Source organism: Dermacentor albipictus, chromosome 2, assembly GCF_038994185.2.
Source record: "Dermacentor albipictus isolate Rhodes 1998 colony chromosome 2, USDA_Dalb.pri_finalv2, whole genome shotgun sequence".
In the NCBI taxonomy this organism is placed as follows: domain Eukaryota; kingdom Metazoa; phylum Arthropoda; class Arachnida; order Ixodida; family Ixodidae; genus Dermacentor; species Dermacentor albipictus.
Window position 1 is genome coordinate 54,774,094 of NC_091822.1, and position 16,503 is coordinate 54,790,596.

Sequence of the window (16,503 nt, forward strand, 5' to 3'; positions counted from 1 at the left end):
GCAAGTTGGTTTATTTTAACATCTTGGAACATTGAAATTACATTGTCATTGGTAAAAAAGTTAACCTAGCAAGTTGTTATACTAAAAGATTGTGTACTTGGCTCACGTTAGCTTTAGAAAATTGAGTCATTTTGGCTAGTTGTCTGTTCTCGCCAAACTGTGCCTTGTTAAACGCCGTCACTTTCCTGTAAACTCTGAACCATTTGACCCTGTGCCAGCCGTCACTCGTCACATTTGCTGTCAAGCAATAAGCTCAGGACTCGGGGGTAGAACCTGCGCAAAAGTGCACCCTCGTCGTTCCCAAACCCATACCCCTTGCTACTGCAAGGCTGGCTTTCCTGCACAGCTTCGACGTGCAGTGGCTAAGCTTGTTTCACAGGTGAAGTTTTGCCAGCAGCATGGGATTATTGCAAAATTCAGAACAAAATCAGACAGATTTTTTCACATTATATAGAAATAAATGCTAAGAACCATGTTTGCTTCTGCACAGCCAGCAATATATTCAATTTGTTTCGAATATCTGTATCCACTTGAATATTCGAAAATTTTCGAATACCTAGTTTCCGAATCAAATACGAATATTAAAAATTAATATTCGATACATCCGCAATTTTCAAATATTTGCACACCCCTAACCGAAGCGAACTAAGGAGAACCGGCAATTATGCAATGCCTGTAAGACTTGCTGGCGCCAAAATAAATCTACTCCTGAGCTCGGCGGATTAGGTTCAGTGTGCATGGTTCCTGATAAGTTTAACTGATGCGGGCTCCTTCAGGCGCTTTGCCAACTGCTCTGTGCACGTTTTCTCCCAATATACTTGTGCAGCGCCTGGCTTGTGCAGCAGCACCTAGCTTGTGCAACCTTTGTTGCTTTTGCAACGCACCAGTCGCTTGCTGCAAGGTGCCAGTTGCTTGTTGCAATCAGTTGGTGCAATGTACTGGTTGATTCTTGCAACATATGCATTTATCGTCTTCATAGCACCGTGCGAGAGCTAATGTTCTGCATCGCTAAATTTACGCAGCCGCCGCCTTGGAATGCAATGCAAGTTGTAGAAACATTGCAGAATGGCAGTGCATCAAATGGGAACATAATATGTGGGAGTCAGTAGGACTTTGGTGTGGACCAGGATGAAACGTAGCAGCTGGGAAAACACATAGAGGAACACAGCAGTGGGGTTCCACTGTATTTGGTATATGTGCCAGTTTTTGACCTTCGTTTACCTTTCAAAACCCAAATGGCAGCTGGTGGCTACAAATTACATACACAGTGCCTAGATTTCTGCCCTTTTCCTGGGGTCTTGTTTCCTTAAGGCGATATTTTTGGCAAGTGGTGGCCAGCAATATAGTGGGCCATGCCGTATTAATGTGCCATGCACAGCAGTGGCACTGATGGTGCACTGCACCACGCGAGTTTTCGTGATAAAGAAGGAAGAGAAGGTAGATGTGGTACAGGCAAAAATGGCAGTCGTGGTGCACGTCATTTGTGAGGCGCCCTCAATGTAAACTAAGGACACTTTGTTTATGTGCATGAGAGAGAAGCAATTGCCCTGTCGTGCAGCACAGAAGCTCAACACTGTGTTGCCTCTGTGCACGTGTTCGGTGTACTCCTGAGCCCTGTTGTAAACAGCTCTTTTATTTCTCCCTCTCTCCTTTAATATTTTCCATGCCTTGCCCGTCGCTAGCTGCTGTTTGTGTTTTAACACCTTGTTAAACATTTACAACGTATTTGGTGACATGCAGTCACCGAGACTTTCCTTCTTGACAATCAGTAACAGAAAGAAAGTGAAAGAAAAAGCCAAAGCCATTTTCTAAAATGGGCGGAAGAAAGGACAGATAAGTGATATTTTCAGCACTATGTGGCACATGTCCGAAGTTATACTGAATTGAATTTTAGTTTTTTTGCTAGATTTAGAAACCAAGTCATTTACCTGGCTTCGATGGACGGTCAGATTGCAGTGTTAGGCCTAAAATACAGTCGAAACCTGTGATAACGAAATCCCGTGGCTACGAAATTCTCGCAACAACGAAATATTTTCGTGTCCCCAGCGAATGCCCATAAGATTCAATGCATTTCGTACCTCTCGACAACGAAGTGTTGCTGTACTACAATCCTGCATCAACAAAATTTGCTGGAACGTAATCCCACATATTACCTACTCGTGCAAGGCTAGCAGGCTCCAAAAATGTGCTCAAACGCAATTGCTTTGCACTAAAATTGTGTAAAATACTACCACATTACACTTGCACAGGTGCCGCCATTTTTGTTTTTAAAAACGACCAAGTGCCAGAAGCAATCGCGCCGGAAACACATTGTGGCCGCCATCTTGTTTGTTCATCGCCCATTTGAAACAGCAGCATGTTGCTACCGACATGTGACGACAGTTTTTGCTCACGTAGTGCAGTGCGTAATGTGTGCCTTGGTGAGAAAAATGCAACAGAAACAAGGAAATCCACGTCCCATTGACATGGAATCATTTATGGCGCTTAAGATGGCGGTTGCAGCACGGAGTGCCACGCATCGAGCCGTGAATGAGCGATCGTCCTGGAATACTCATTCGCTGCTTCAACAATAGGGGTTTTAGTGCCGGACATAGATTTGGGCAAAGGCGCCGTAATCTCTATCGACTGCCTTTGGGTATACAAGATAAGGTCACTTGCGCGCTCGGCACAGGACATGTCGGTGCCTACGGGCAATAGTGTGCGCTGGAGGAATGATGCTCTGTGCATGGAGCGCTGTTGCTCCGCGTCCGGTGCCGAATTACACAAAATCTTACAAAAATGATCGTATCTCCGAAAGCAATTGACTGAGAATACCGCTCCACGGCAGTGTTGCCAATACTGGTCGACGCGTTCGTCACACTTTGCACTGTCGGCAGTGCGGTTCCGTATCCTGCAAGCTTCCAAAAGTAGGCTAGTGGAAGTTTGGCAGTAAAGTTTCGTTCTGCTTCGCATTACCTATCTGTGCTGTCTCATTTCGCAACGACAAAATTCTCGTGAAAGCGAAGTTTTTCGCATTCCCTGTAGATTTGGTTATTATGAGGTTAAACTGTAGTAGGTACTTATGTGTAAACTCATATTTTGGCACTACATTACTAGGGTACTTATAATGTACTAGGATACAGTCTGCTTTCTTCTTTTCTTTTAAGTGAGCGCACTTCTTAACGGGTGAACCAGTGTACAGTACACAATGCAAATAAGCCGAGCAAACGGGCAAGACAATCGTTTATTCTGCTTCTTTGTGTCGTGTACTGTATGCTGGTTCACATATTTTAAGGTGATTGGTCACCAACTCACCCGACTGTCGACATTGCTGAGCACACCTGCTTGTATTCCTGTTGGCACTCCATGCGTGCAGCACTTATTCTGAATGTGACGTAGTAGTTCTGCGGAAACCCGCAAGGTGGAGAGAAGTAATGAATAAAGGGAAAATGGGACATCCACCCGTTCGTAGCTATTGCTACAAAGGAAACCCATACGGGTTCCTCGAAAGAAAAGCCTCAAAGTTGAAGAAAATTCGTCCTGGTCCGGGACTTGAACCCGGGACCACCGCCTTTCCGGGGCAGCCGCTCTACCATCTGAGCTAACCAGGCGGCTAACAGACGGCAGGGCGAAGTCGAATTTGTCGACAACACGAAGCAAAGGCAAGAGTTTGACGTAGTAGTTCTGCGGAAACCCGCAAGGTGGAGAGAAGGTTTCCTTTGTAGCAATAGCTACGAACGGGTGGATGTCTCATTTTCCCTTTATTCATTATTCTGAATGTGTGCCAAGGTTCACAAATGTTTTTCTAAACCAAAAGACTGCACTGCATTCTTTCTTGTCGTGTGTGCTTGTCTTCTGACCAGTACAAGGTCTCCCTTGGTTTACCCTTTGTTGTGTAAATGCACACTTTTCGGACGTCTGTTTTGATATGTGTCTAGGAGGCAGTGCTCTTTTGGGACTTGCTTGCCATGCAACTGTTTCTTCCTCGTTTCTGTTGCACTTGCAGGTGACCGTGATTGACACCAACACACAGTTCATTGAGCATGTCATCTTCATCATGAAGAGCGTGTTTGAAAATCGGGTGGACCACACCACGGAGCACCTGGGTGTCACCAGCATTGAGGCCATGATGCTCACCATTGTCAGGTGGGTGCACGGTCGAAAACTGCACTGTCAGTGTGTGCAGTTGATGCGGAGTTAGGATTGTCGTCTGGTCAGACTGGTAAGGTGTCATAGTCAAAAGACACAAATAGGAAAGGATGGAAACGTGTCACACCACAGTGGCACAGGGAAATGTAGTGACGCACAGAGTGAGTGCATTTTGCCACACAGAGTGTCACTTTGGTTCAGAAACTACTACATCGGCAATGAAAGTGTTGTTTGGAATTCATGGCAAGTCAATAAGTAAATTAGTAGGCATAATATATGCTTTTCTTTCTCTTTTTCGCAGTGCTTATAAGTAAGTACTGTAAGCACAGTACTTACCAAGAAATTTGGTCTAGGTAAAGTAAAAACAGTCAAACCTTGATATAATAAACATGAATATAAAATTTTTAGATATAACAAAAGTAACTCTAAAAAGGGTTTTGCCAATTTTAGCATGTAACAAATACAGTAGAACCTCATTCATACATTCAGGAAAAAACTACGAGAAATAACAAGCTAACCGGAAAAATGTACAATCCAAAGTAACTAAATAAAAAATTGACAGACGACTATTCTTGACATCTACATAACGTGAGCCGTTGCGTGGATCGTTGCAGCATGAGAGGCCGAAGCGCATCGAGCTGGTGGTGCTCTGGCGGCCCGAGACGCATTTTGTTATTTTTCTATTGCATAGTGTTTTAAGGGAGCGACGGCAAACCGAAGTGAAATTGAGCTGGTGGGCGACGCAGGGTGCCCCCGAATCGAAACATGATGCCCACGTCGCACCGCCTACAGAAGGCAACGGCAGCGTTCTTGGATTATTGTCTACTAAAAGCGTGCATTGCGTTACCAATGGCACTATGCACTACGCACCACGTGCTGTAAAGCAGATAGGTGAAGATGCCTATCGCAATACAGTAATCCCTCATTATAACGAAGTCAGTGAGACGGCAAAAGATTTGTTATAAGCGGTAGTTCAATATAAGCGGTAGTTCAATATAAGCGACCACAACCACTCGAAAAAAGCTAAAGCAGTCGAGCTTTAATTGTGCCACAACTGCGAGGGAATAAAAATACAATGCGTTTAGTGAAGCAAAACTTTATTCAGGTGCAAAAAAGGCAGTGAGCTTTGGCTGCTTCAAGTTCTTACCGGGTTTGAGCAACCCCTGCTCTAATTTGACCAAGCATTGCACGAGGCCGTGGTCGCCGCCCACGCATTCAACCTTATTTCGCAGCAGGCATATGTACTCCTGCGTCTGCATCATAGTTACTTTAAGTGGCTCTTCGTCCTTGTGGGGGCCACCAACAGCGTCAATTATCTCCACGTCAATCGCTGGGGCGGTCACAGGAGCTGCAACATGAGCCAATGCGAATGTCTTGAAGTCGTCTTCTACCTCTTGGCCAGCAATTTTATGAACAGCCTCGTACAGATTGCTGCAAGTCCAGTCATTGTCAGGCTGGTCATTGTCAAGGTCGCTGACGACGGCGCTGGAAAAGCTGGCATCGTCAGCGATTGTCGTCAGAAAAGCCTACACAATCACAAGGCATGGAGCACGGATCCAAACGCAGGTGCCGTCAGCGCCAAAGGGACAATGCGGTGGGCGACGCAGAAGGCGGACGCTTCAAAATGTTGACAGGGCATCACGCTTTCCTCGTCAGTGCGCGCTGGTGATGGCGACGCTTGCAATGGCCGGCTGGCATCGGCTTCATGTGTAGCGGAAGAAAGGCAGTTGGAGTTGTGGCGACTAAGATGTAGGAACCGCAAAAGGGCACCCATTAGTGGAAGATTGTGCTTGGAAGGCAGGCCAGAAGAAGACAGCTTTGGAGGAGCAGCGACGTCAGAACTGGCAGTGAGGAGGCGAGGAGTTAACATGAAGGCGAGGGAGAGGAGTGACTGGGGTCCAAATGGCTTGCAGACTGGAGAGCGAATGAGGGCGGGAAGGCAGTGGCCACTTAGATAGGGGGGTGCGGCGGTCACGGAAGACTACGAGAGTATTGCGCTGGGAAGTGCCGCAAATGCTGTGACCTGAGTCTGACGTAGTGTTTGTTGTGCTCAAAAAACGATTAGCTGCTCATTGTGGGTACACAGTGCGACTGTGAAAACTGAACGATCTTGCAGTAGGGGCTTTGCATGATCACTGGGCAATTTTTTCCCGAGGTGTGCAGCCGTGAAGTTTGCGAAAGGATAGATTTTCAGCGCATCGTTGTCGATGACACTGTGCTAATTTTATGGTTTGGGGGTCAGTGTTCATGCACCGTCTTGTCCACGCCACTGACAAGTGCCTAGGAACAAAATTCAGTGACCCTATCATGCATTTAAAGTGCTTGTATCAAGTCAAATAGCGCAAATCGAGCGTGACCAGCTCGAGAAAATCACCAAGGAAACAGCAGCTTGCTTTTACCTGCCATATTTACAGCCTGACTTGCCTCTGGTGGTCCTCGGATTTTTTGTGTTTTCGGCAAGTTATTGGTCGATTTGTGCTGTCAAAAGTGCAATGAAGCTAGGGGCTGTGTTTCACTGCGATGCAGGCCAATTATGGCGAGCGGTGAGCAAATATTTAGACCGGCTTCCCCAAAGTCATCTTCCCGATTTGCAGCTCGGCGCATTGAACATGACACTTATAATCGGAGGGACATTTCTTTTGTGCTTTCCGGCATGTTTCAGCACCAGAAGTGCTCTTTAGAGCGGTAAAACTTTGCTCATCGAGCAGACCCCATGGAATGCTACGGCGTAAGTCTGCCTGCGATCTTTTGGCCTCTTTTCGGCATCCAAGAGACTGCAGTTTTCTGGCATTGCAAAGCGTCGGGAAAACTTTATATTTCCCCTGAATGTGTCCTGCGTCCGGCATCCCGCGTCCTGCATCTAGCGTCACACATCGTTCGGCAGAAAAACTTTTTAACCTCGCGTACCCAACTACGCAGGCCCTCCATGTGGCGCAGGGAAGTTCCTGAACTAATTTAATTTCTCAAGGTAAAGTACATAGAAAAACAGAAAAATACGACGTACACACAACCTACAGACATGATAGCTTGGGATTTTAATTTGAATATACGAGAAAACATCATTATGCTATGGGAAAACAAAAAAAATAACCACAGATCTCATTTTCAGTGTTTCTATCATTCATAGAGCAGCCATGGCCTCACAGATTTGCATGGGCAAATCTCAAAAGCTTGTTTCCTTGCAACACCACCTGCCTCTGCCGCAACGTGCCTCGTGCAAGAGGCCGTGTTTCTACTACAAAGCCCGCCTTCGTGTATAGCGTTTGCCACCAGCGTTTTCTGGTAAACATTACAGTTACATAAGCTGCTTTTGCAGGGAAGTGTGAGAAGCAGTCGGGGATCTTTGAAAACTGTCGCATTCCGCTCTTAAAAGCGAAACTTAAGTGTCTTCCAAATTTTTCTTGTTCACATGGGATTTAGCAGCCGGAAAACGTGTATGATCACAGTCTGCAGCAGGAAACGGTGTCGCGCTTCGGTTATTGCCTATTAAAGCGTGCGCTACGCTTTCGACGGCACCAGGCGCTGTGAAACAAATAGGTGAAGATGCTTATCGAAACATGATTGACGATGATAGCTGTGAATGCCCCGTGCGATAACTGAGAAATTAGAAACTGATTGCATGCTGACGTTTTCAAGTGAGATGGGTGGGCGACTATTGCGGGGGAGATGACATGGCAGGTAGTTGTGTACTGTCTTTGATCGTGCGCACCTCGCGCACTTTCTTGTTTACATAGGATCTAGCAGCCGGAAAACCTATTATGCGATTGCAGTTTGGTGACAAGCTGTATGTTCATGCCAAGACATTGTGTGTTCTGGGAATGTATGAACCAGTAAAAAATGAGCATAACTCTTCTGGGTCATTTTTTGTGCTCTCCATTGCGAACGTTGGCGCTGCGAAAACGTATGTAATGAGAATGTATCAACAATGTTCTACTGTACATGGTTATAAGGTATATTAGATATAACAAAGATGTTTTAACTTTGCTATAATGGTGTTTGACTGTGTTCCAACCATATTGATATGATTGAATGTCGTGACGTAAGACGAGACAGCATCGTATCCAAAACAAGCAAAGAAAAAATGTCTGTTTGCATTGGAGTTGGAGATGGCATCACGATGCTTATAACATTCGAAATCAGAAATATGGGTGTGTCAAGATTTGTTCATTGAGTATTGTATTTTATGCATTTTTTAAGCACTGCTGTCAAGGCTACACACTGGGATGCAGCGAAATCACTTCATTGTATATACTCATTGGCGAGTCCATTCTGCAGTGAGTGTAGTGTTGCACAATTAAATGTAGCCCTGCGCTCAACTGCTTTGACATGATTTGGCCCAGTGTGCATGGTTCCCTCAACTTTTTAACAGATGCACGCTTTTTTGGGTGCTTCACCAACTGCTTTGTGCACATTTTCTCCAATGTTTGTGCAGTGCCTGGCTTGTGAAACTTTGGTTGCTTCTTGCGATGAATCAGTTGCTTGTTGCAAGGATCAGTCAATTGTTGCAATGTATCTGTCGCCTGTTGCAGTGTACTGATTGCTTGCTGCAAAGTACTGGTCGCCTGTAGCAATGTGCGAGAGCAAATTTCCCTCTGCACCGCTGAAGTCACTCAACCACCGCATTCAAACACAACCTAAGATGCGGGAACATTACAGAATGACGATGTATCAAATGGGAACATATTGCATTGGAGTCAATGAGATTTAAGTTGGGAACGTAACAGGCAAACAAGACTGCGAAACAGTGAGGAACGTATCAGTGGGGTTCCACTGTATTAGATTATTTACTCTATTATAAAAAATTCCTTGTTCTTGCAAGAGAATTTTCTCAAAAATTCCTTGGGCATTGCTATGCAATATGAAACAAAAACGAAAACTGTGTTTACAGCAGCCTACCATCAAGCCAGCCTTGCCAGCCTCATTGCCATCACAAGATGACGACCAGGGATGCTGAGAAAACGAGTTCTTGCATAACATGATGACAACATGCTGCTTACAGCCTGATTACGAAAGTGTGTTCAAATGACTTGTTATTTATCCAATTAGCTTTTCTAGGAAACTCCATGCACTTTCTGGTATCTGTCCTTTTGCCTATCTGTCTGCCTGCCTGTGTCTCTGTTTTTCCACCAACTTGGGTCACTATGGTGAACCTTTTTCTCACCGACTTGGGTCACTGGGCAGTCCATAATCTAATGGGTAGAGCACTGGGCTGCTGTGCTGAGGGAACCTGGTTCAAAACTAACTGTTGGACCAACTTGGGTCCCTAGTTAGGCGCACTGGGTATGTGCCGTTCTTTAACGAACCTCTGACGCCAACTTAGGTCGCTAGGTAGCCCAAGGTCTACTCGATAGAGCACTGGGTTCTCTGCCGAGGGAACCCGGTTCGAAACCACTTGTCAGACCGACCTTGGTTACTAGATATGTGACACTCGGTATGTGCCACTATTTCATGAACCTCCTTGACACCAACTTGCGTCACTGGTGCTGGGCAGAATCAAACCCATGTTATACAGGTAAATCTCGCAGGGGTGGGACTCTTGCGCCAATTGCGTCATTTTGATAGAAAAGCTGATTCCTGTATCAATCTGCGACAAACACAGAAAGTTGACTGGTATTGTGCCACACTATGCCAGAATGGCTTCGCCATGTGGGCTCTGGCAGTGGCCGCGAACAGTGATCAGATTCATTTTCCAAAAAAGAGTGCAGCCGTTCACATTCCTCACACCACACAATGGCACTTCCCACACAATTTCTCTTAATTTTCGCTCTTAGAACACTGGACTAGCTGGAAGTGGCCGGCGTGGCCACTCCCGGCTGTTGTCACAGGGGTCGGAATGGCCAGGGCGGCTGCATTTAGAGGGACCTAGAATACGGTTGTGCAGGTCGAGTGGCGCGGGTCTTCCTAGCTGAGGCGCAATACAAATAAAGGTAGGCTGAGGCCACCGCACGTGAACTAGATATTAGGGAGGCGAGTGCTGCAACGGGCTCAGTGGGCGGGCGTCTTTGTCCCAAGGTTGGTATAGCGCAGAACTATTCCAATCTGTTTTTATGCCCATATGGGCAAGGCCTGAGCCATTTTGACCTATCACGAAGGGCTAATGACGGATTTGGAATGAAAGAGACTGGAATTATTTTACGTTACGAGAAAATTAAGCATTAGGTGCTTTGGAATCGCCCTGGTTTATTATGTGGAAATGGCTTTCAAAAAAAGTCTAAGTTTTGCCCGAAAGGCGAAGCATCGATTGTGATAGCAAATTAGTTATACGATGTAAGGATAGTAGTTTTATTGGCCGTATAAACGTGTAAACATCTGCTTACTAAATTACCAAGCATGGTGTCGTGCACACAAGCAAATGGGAGCACATTGCTCTCGATCACTGCACAGACTCACTGTCAGAACGGTGGAGTGAGGCAACGCCGCAGCAGCAGCGAGCGGAGTGATCCTCGTACTGCCTCTCACTTCAACGTGAATTAAGCGACGAAAACACAGCACACACGAAGCTGTCGGCATTCAGCACATGCACTCTGTCCCCATCGCAGATTGCTTTCAAGATAGGGCCCGTGTATCCATGCCATACACAGCAGCTGCTAGAGCAGAACCCCCACCCCAGGCCCCCCTCCTCCTGGTGTCTTGCACGTGACAGAAGACGGCGTGCTTTCTCCCTGCTTTCTTTCCTTGCGCTCGTGAGTTGAGCCGCCACCTTCGACTCACCTTCGCACGATTTCGCTTGCACATACAGCATATGGCGCATGGCGACGATGTTATCCCTTGGACTTTATACAGAACACCATGGTGACAATGACGGCGCGAATGAATGGACTGTTCATATACAGTAAACTCTCGATGATATGAATTTCACGGGGTCACAAGAAATATTCATTTCACCTAATACTCGTATCATCAAAACATGCACAAAATCAAGAAAAAAGGAATTGACTTTTAGCAGATACATTTCTAATACAGTGGAGCCCCTTTGATATGTTCCTTGCTGCTGTGTTTTCCTGGCTGCTACGTCGCGTTTTCGTGGTCCCAACCTAAGTCCTATTGGCTTCCATGTATTATCTTTCCCTTGATACGCCGCCAATCTGTAACGTTTCTGCATCTTATGCTGCATTTAAATGTGGCGGCCGTGTAAATCTAGCAGTGCAGCCAGCTTGTACGTTGCAACAAGCGACTGAAGTTTGCAGTAAGCGACTACTGTTTGCAATAAGTGACCAAAGTGGCACAAGCCAGGCACTTCACATGTGTACAGAGCACTTGGCAAAGCCCGCGAAGCAAAGTGTGTATCAGTTAAAGCCTACCACGGCACACTGGGCCAGATCCACCGAGTGCAGCGTTGCATTTATTTTGGAGGCAGCAACATGCATAGCACAATCGCTGGTTCTCTTAAGTCAGCTTCACCACAATAAAGCTGTGTTAGGTAGGGAAGCATAAGCAAAATATTGTAGTCAGGAATATTAAGAGTTGAAAGGGGCCACTGTTGCAAAACATTGTACATGTCCTGGTCCAATCAACAGGGGAGCGATGAGATTGTGCAGCTGCATGACGTAGCCAGTTGCTTGGAGACTCAGCTCTCATCCCTATCTCGCTGTGCCGGCTTGTCTGTGCCGATCGTTACACATGCTCAGTCCCCACCACCGTTCCTCATGCGTTTGCATGATCGCCCGCTGTGCCGCCTCAATGCGGTTGGAACAGCTGATGTTTTTCATATTGCAAGCAATGTATTTTGGCCGGGGAATGTTACGAATTCTTATTGCGTCAAAATTTGTACCAGCTGTAATCTTATCACTGAGGTTTTACTGTACTAATTGCTATCTCAGTGATAAACAACCGGAGTTCATAACTCTTGCTTCTCCGTACGGTCTGTTGGTGAAGCGTAGTTCTAGGCACTTCACCCACACTGTTGAGACATTTAAAAATATATATATTTATGAAAAATGTGTCGGGCTACTTTTCAAAATTTCGGACACACTAATGCGGAATGCAGGGTTATTTTTTGTGTGATTGGTACCACAAATTAAAAATCTACAGGCACTATTACCAAAATTTGCATGCACTAAATGGTTTCGGTTGTGGGCTAATGTGATTCAGAGTTCAGCTTGAGACATTGCTTAAGACAGTTGCAATACAGTGCTCATGTTGGTTTATTCTGTTTCGTCGTGGTTTCAAAGTGTCCTGCCATATTCCATTATTCTACCAAAATTCAGATTGGCCTTCTCCAAGCTGCTCCAAAAAATAATTTTGTCTGCTCCGAAGTGCTCAAAAATGTAATTTTACTTGCTTCGAAAATTGCTCTGAGATGACTCTGGGCAGTCACGTCGTTATATCGAGACCCCCGGTCTCGATATAACAAAGTCAGTAAAATCGGCAGTTTGCTTTATTATATTGAAATTCGACCTTTTATGCAAAGAACTACAGTTTCGATAGATTTTTCTTGCGCAAAAAGGGCAGCAAAATTTTGCAATTTATTGGGCAGTCAGAAAAAGCAAATTTGAATGAGGAAAATTAATTTTGTTGAATTTGAAAGTTGGCGACGAAAGGTATGATTTCATGCCATGTCGATAATATTGTCACAATTCACAAGCAGCAGGAACTGGTAAAACAGGGCAGGACACTCTAATTATAGGCAAACTGAAAGTGATTGGGTAGGGACATCATCTTCTTTTCTCCAGTGCCCAAGATCGTCTATCTCTACGTGCCGCATATTGGATGTGGCATTTGCCACCCTCCAGAGAGAGCATCGTCCTGATGCTCACCTAGCGATAGGAAGATATCCCTGACAGTCCTGCTTCCTCCAGGGCGAGGCAGCATCCACCTGAAGTCGCGCACATTGTGCATATGAAGCCCTATTGTTCGGAATGATGTGAAGCGAGGTGTGGGCACTACACTTCATTCCGAACAATAGGGCTTCATATGCACAATGTCAGCTGACATAAGGAAGTATAATATGGATAGAATTGAACATGCTCTCAGGAACGGAGGTAGCCTAAAAACAGTGAAGAAGAAACTGGGAATTGGCAAGAATCAGATGTATGCGTTAGGAGACAAAGCCGGCAATATCATTACTAATATGGATGAGATAGTTCAAGTGGCTGAGGAGTTCTAAAGAGATTTATACAGTACCAGTGGCACCCACGACGATAATGGAAGAGAAAATAGTCCAGACGAATTCGAAATCCCACAGGTAACGCCGGAAGAAGTAAAGAAAGCCTTGGGAGATATGCAAAGGGGGAAGGCGGCTGGGGAGGATCAGGTAACAGCAGATTTATTGAAGGATGGTGGGCAGATTGTTCTAGAGAAACTGGCCACCCTGTATACGCAATGCCTCATAACATCGAGCGTACTGGAATCTTGGAAAAACGCTAACATAATCCTAATCCATAAGAAAGGGGATGCCAAAGACTTGAAAAATTATAGACCGATAAGCTTGCTGTCTGTTGCCTACAAAGTATTTACTAAGGTAATCGCAAATAGAATCAGGAGCACCTTAGACTTCTGTCAACCAAAGGACCAGGCAGGATTCCGTAAAGGCTACTCAACAATAGACCGTATTCACACTATCAAACAGGTTATAGAGAAATGTGCGGAATATAACCAACCCTTATATAGAGCTTTCATTGTTTACGAGAAAGCATTTGATTCTGTCGAAACCTCAGCAGTCATGCAGGCATTACGGAATCAGGGTGTAGACGAGCCGTATGTAAAAATACTGAAAGATATCTATAGCGGCTCCACAGCCACCGTAGTCCTCCATAAAGAAAGCAACAAAATCCCAATAAAGAAAGGCGTTCAGGCAGGGAGATACGATCTCTCCAATGCTATTCACAGCGTGTTTACAGGAGGTATTCAGAGACCTGGATTGGGAAGAAATGAGGATAAAAGTTAATGGAGAATACCTTAGTAACTTGCGATTCGCTGATGATATTGCCTTGCTTAGTAACTCAGGGGACCAACTGCAATGCATGCTCACTGACCTCGAGAGGCAAAGCAGAAGAGTGGGTCTAAAAATTAATCTGCAGAAAACTAAAGTAATGTTTAACAGTCTCGAAAGAGAACAGCAATTTACAATAGGCAGCGAGGCACGGGAAGTCGTAAGGGAATACATCTACTTAGGGCAGGTAGTGACTGCGGATCCGGATCATGAGACGGAAATAATCAGAAGAATAAGAATGGGCTGGGGTGCGTTTGGTAGGCATTCTCAGATCATGAACAGCAGGTTGCCATTATCCCTCAAGAGAAAAGTGTATAATAGCTGTGTCTTACCAGTACTCACCTACGGGGCAGAAACCTGGAGGCTTACGAAAAGGGTTCTACTCAAATTGAGGACGACGCAACGAGCTATGGAAAGAAGAATGATAGGTGTAACGTTAAGGGATAAGAAAAGAGCAGATTGGGTGAGGGAACAAATGCGAGTTAATGACATCTTAGTTGAAATCAAGAAAAAGAAATGGGCATGGGCAGGACATGTAATGAGGAGGGAAGATAACCGATGGTCATTAAGGGTTACGGACTACTAGATTCCAAGGGAAGGGAAGCGTAGCAGGGGGCGGCAGAAAGTTAGGTGGGCGGATGAGATTAATAAGTTTGCAGGGACGGCATGGCCACAATTAGTACATGACCGGGGTTGTTGGAGAAATATGGGAGAGGCCTTTGCCCTGCAGTGGGCGTAACCAGGCTGATGATGATGATGATGATGATGATGCACAATGTGCGCGACTTCAGGTGGATGCTGCCTCACCCTGAAGAAGCAGGACTGTCAGGGATAACTTCATAGTTCAGGTTGCTGAGGTGCTGTACAACCTTGTACGGACCAAAGTACTTCCTGAGTAGCTTTTCTGAAAGCCCTCGCTGATGTATGGTACCCATACACAAACCCACACTTTGTTGCCTGACTGATACGTGATGTATCGGGGATGTAGATCGTAACGTCAAGCATCATAGGCCTGTTGTTGGGTGATTCTGACGCGGGCGAGTTGTCTCACTTCTTCAGCCCATTGAGCGAAAGCTTCAGCGTCCGTGCCTGTACGACCGCAGTCATGTGGCAACATCGCATCGAGTATCGTTGTCTCTTCACAGCCATGAAGGAGGCTAAATGGTGTCTTTCACATTGTTTCCTGTTGAGCATTGTTATAAGCGAATGTGATGCACAGTAGAATGTCATCCCAATTTTTTTGTTCCACGTCTACGTACATACTCAGCATGTCTGCAATGGTCTTGTTCAAGTGTTCTGTTAGGCCGTTCGTTTGCGGGTGATAGGCTGTGGTCTTTTGGTGAGCCATGTCGCTGAGGCTAAGTGCTGTCTTTAGGAGTGTAGCCATGAAGGCAGTCCCTCTGTCCGTTATTATCACTGTTGGCACACCATGCCTCAGAAGCACGTTTTCAAAAAAGGATTGCACTGCTTTGACTGCGGTGCCGCTTGAAAGGCCTTGGTTTCTGCATAGTGTGTCAGGTAATTGGTGGCAACTATTACCCATTTATTGCCAATATGAGAAGTCTGGAACGGTCTGAGAAGGTTCCCTCAGATTTGGGCAAATGACGTCATGGGCACTTGGACTGGTTGTAGCAGCCCAGCTGGTTTCATATGTGGTGGTTAGCATCATTGACAATCGAGGCATGTGCGCACGTAATGTTTCACAAAGGTGGCAATCCTTGGCCACTAATATTTCTCTTTGACTCGGGCCAGTGTTCGTGTGTAGCCGAGGTGGCCAGATGTTGGTTCGTCGTGGCAGGCTTGCAAGAGCTCATGACGGATAAATGTTGGGACGACAAGTAGGCGGCTGCTTCCGCTTGCAGAGAAGTTCTTGTAGAGAGCATCATTACGGAAGCAGAATGATGGCAAGCTTCTTGCAAATGTTTTGGGCGCGCTTGTAATCCGGCCTGCCTTCTAAAAAATCAATTAACGGAATCAGTTCGCTGTCTTCCCAGTGCTGACAAGCAATGGTGGCCATGTCTAGAACTCCTATAAAAGCCATGTCTTCGTCATCTTCTGTGACTTCCTGCTCAACCTGGGACCTTGAAAGGCAGTCGGGGTCGGTGTGCTGTCGTCTGGACTTGTGCACTACTGTCATATAGAATTCTTGAATTCTTAGGCTCCAACGCGCTAGTCGATCGGACGGATCCTTCAAGTATGTCAGCCAGCAAAGTGAGTGATGATCGCTGACAACACTGAAGGAACGTCAATAGAGATATGGGCGAAACTTCATAACTGCCCATACCACCGCAAGGAATTAATTTTCTCTGTTGTTTAGTAATTAAGCTCTGAACGTCAAAGCATCCTGCTTGCATTTGCAACGACTCTCTCGGCGGAGTCTTGCCACTGCACAAGCACACCACCTAGACCTATGTTGCTAGCATCCATATGAATCGTGGTAGGAG

General features: G+C 45.8%; 1 protein-coding gene across 6 annotated transcripts in view; it reads left to right on the top strand.

The window, feature by feature from the left end:
- Positions 1 to 16,503, top strand: part of Nf1 (neurofibromin 1) — a 175,105-nt gene that overhangs the window by 62,025 nt on the left and 96,577 nt on the right. For all 6 annotated transcript variants that reach the window (XM_065431661.1, XM_065431663.1, XM_065431662.1 and 3 more), the window contains one exon: positions 3,986 to 4,125. In XM_065431661.1, coding sequence (XP_065287733.1) covers positions 3,986 to 4,125 — 140 coding nt within the window. The remainder of the gene's footprint in view (positions 1 to 3,985; positions 4,126 to 16,503) is intronic.